Raw genomic sequence first — 2,500 nt, forward strand, 5'->3', positions numbered from 1 at the left:
TGTCTTACTGTCTCTTTGTCTGTCTGTCTGTCTGTCTGTCTGTCTGTCTGTCTGTCTCTCTGTCTAGCCAGCCCAGCAGGTCAAACAGACAAACGCATCAACCTCGGTACTACACTCTTTCTGTCTGTCTGTCTGTCTGTCTTACTGTCTTCTGTCTGTCTGTCTCTCTGTATTTCTTTCTTTCTTTCTTTCTTTCTTTCTTTCTTTCTTTCTTTCTTTCTTTCTTTCTTTCTTTCTTTCTTTCTTTCTTTCCATTTCTCCTTCAAAGACCTGCAGACCCAGGTCACCAAATGTACTGTGTAACCCTCAGTTTTCTTTTTGTTTTCATCGTAAAAGTTTAGTGCATTTTTTTCTGCCTTTTTCTTCTTCCCATCTCTTTAGTTTTCTATTTTAGAGTAGAGCGCTGTAGATGGAAGTCCTGAAATGCAAATGTTGTGTTTCCTGTTATCAATGAATTAATTGTTAGTTGATTGACCTAATTGATTGACTCACAATTCATTGATAAGCGGCCCAAAATCTCAATGTAAAAAAACCCTATTAAATCTAAAATATATATTTTGAAAACAAGATAAAATGCTCAATTTAAATTGGTTTCTTTTTATATTCTTTATATTCTTTAAGATGATTGAAATGTCCCCACTCTTCACACCCCTCCTCACATGCACTTCGAGACACATGCTCTTTCATTTTATAACCTATTATGTCCTGGAGCGACATATACGCTGCATTCAGGCTCTTGATATTTGAGCTGTTTCATGAAAAATGTGGGTATGTTAGAGCTGAACGAACACATTCCAGTGCTAAATGAAGGTTCTAGCTTTTAAATTCTAACTTATTTCATGTTTTAATGTGCTTTGTAGGCTGAGATATTTAGGATTTAGTAAGGAGAGGGCAACCTTTCCCAAAAAGGGCTTAGGCTAAAATGGGTTAAGATAAATTCATGTTTTAATAGTCAATTAATTGTTGGCGTCCCTGTTCTCTGTTCTCTGTAGATATTGAGTGTGCTAAGAGCATGGCCAAGATGGCGGAGTCTGCGAAGGGGCTCTTCAGCCAGCAGGTACACACACACAGAACATCACACACACACACACACACACACACACACACACACACACACACACACACACACACACACACACACACACACACACACACACACACACACACACACGTAAAGTAAACGTAGACGTAAACTTAATTCTGCTTTGAAAGCATCATGCACACACTTCACAATTGGGAATTACATGAATGTGCAATGTCAACTCTACAGAACTATTTCATTCTAAACTATTAATTAAATGTAATGCAATGGAAACCATTGATGATCATATTAGTTGGTGTTGTGTGAAATGTTCTGGATGTGCAATGTAAACCATTGATGATCATATTAGTTGGTGTTGTGTGAACTGTTCTGGATGTGCAATGTAAACCATTGATGATCATATTAGTTGGTGTTGTGTGAACTGTTCTGGATGTGCAATGTAAACCATTGATGATCATATTAGTTGGTGTTGTGTGATTGGTTCTGCAGGACTTCATGCCGTTTAGGGAGATCTACATCTCGGCCTTCAAGAAGGACGTGGAGTACAGTCAGCTCCTGCTGCAGACCGCCAACGCTCTGCAGACCAACAGATTCATACAGGTACACACACATTACATTATACAGTATATCACGAAAGTGAATACACCCCTCAGAGTTTTGCAGATTTTTGAGTATATCTTTTCATAGGAAAGCATTACAGAAATGTAACTTTGACACAATGATTAGTGACCTTTTCACAACATATTTAACCGCTTAAATTTCTTGTTCACTCAGAAAAAAACAAAATACAGCCATTAATGTTTGAACATGTACTCACAAAAGTGAGTACACCCCAGATTAAAATCCGGTAGAGAAGGGGCTATGTTGGCTCGAATCGTCTCGAAATGAAACGAAATGAAAAGGGATGACAAGGGAGGTCATCAGTGTGCGTTTCAATCTTTCTTTGCATTGAACTTTTAAATTTTGAGCCTGCATCTGGCTTAAATAGATTGGTGTGAGATTTGAATGCAATCCTATGGAGAATATCATGATCTGCTTCAGTAGTCACAGTGCATGTTGACATGCATGTTTCTTTTAGGTGTATTTCAGATTGCCACAGTGGTGTAGTCTAATTTTTTATGGTGGGTATACTGTATATTTGAGATTTTTTTAAAGTGGGTATACTGTATATATTTGCCATTCAAAACAATGGATCAATCAACTTTAAGTGGGTATACTGAAATCCCTGAAATTTAGAAGTAGGTATACTCCGTATACCCGCGTTCTACGTAGACTACACCACTGGATTGCCAATGTTGACAGCATTCATGCATCCCCAAACCATGTCAGTCCCACTACCATGCTTGGCTAGTGAGAGGATACACCTTTTTTGTAAAATTCACTTGTTTACCACCACACATGCTTGACACCATCTAAGGCAAATTTGTTTATCTTGGTCTCTTCAGATCACACGACATG

General features: G+C 38.2%; 1 protein-coding gene across 1 annotated transcript in view; it reads left to right on the forward strand.

The window, feature by feature from the left end:
• The window catches only part of LOC134450499 (rho GTPase-activating protein 29-like), a 75,084-nt gene that overhangs the window by 37,002 nt on the left and 35,582 nt on the right, over positions 1–2,500 (forward strand). The window contains exons 8-9 of the mRNA XM_063200341.1: positions 993–1,057; positions 1,532–1,642. Coding sequence (XP_063056411.1) covers positions 993–1,057; positions 1,532–1,642 — 176 coding nt within the window. The remainder of the gene's footprint in view (positions 1–992; positions 1,058–1,531; positions 1,643–2,500) is intronic.

This window comes from Engraulis encrasicolus, chromosome 6 (genome assembly GCF_034702125.1).
Source record: "Engraulis encrasicolus isolate BLACKSEA-1 chromosome 6, IST_EnEncr_1.0, whole genome shotgun sequence".
Lineage (NCBI taxonomy): Eukaryota > Metazoa > Chordata > Actinopteri > Clupeiformes > Engraulidae > Engraulis > Engraulis encrasicolus.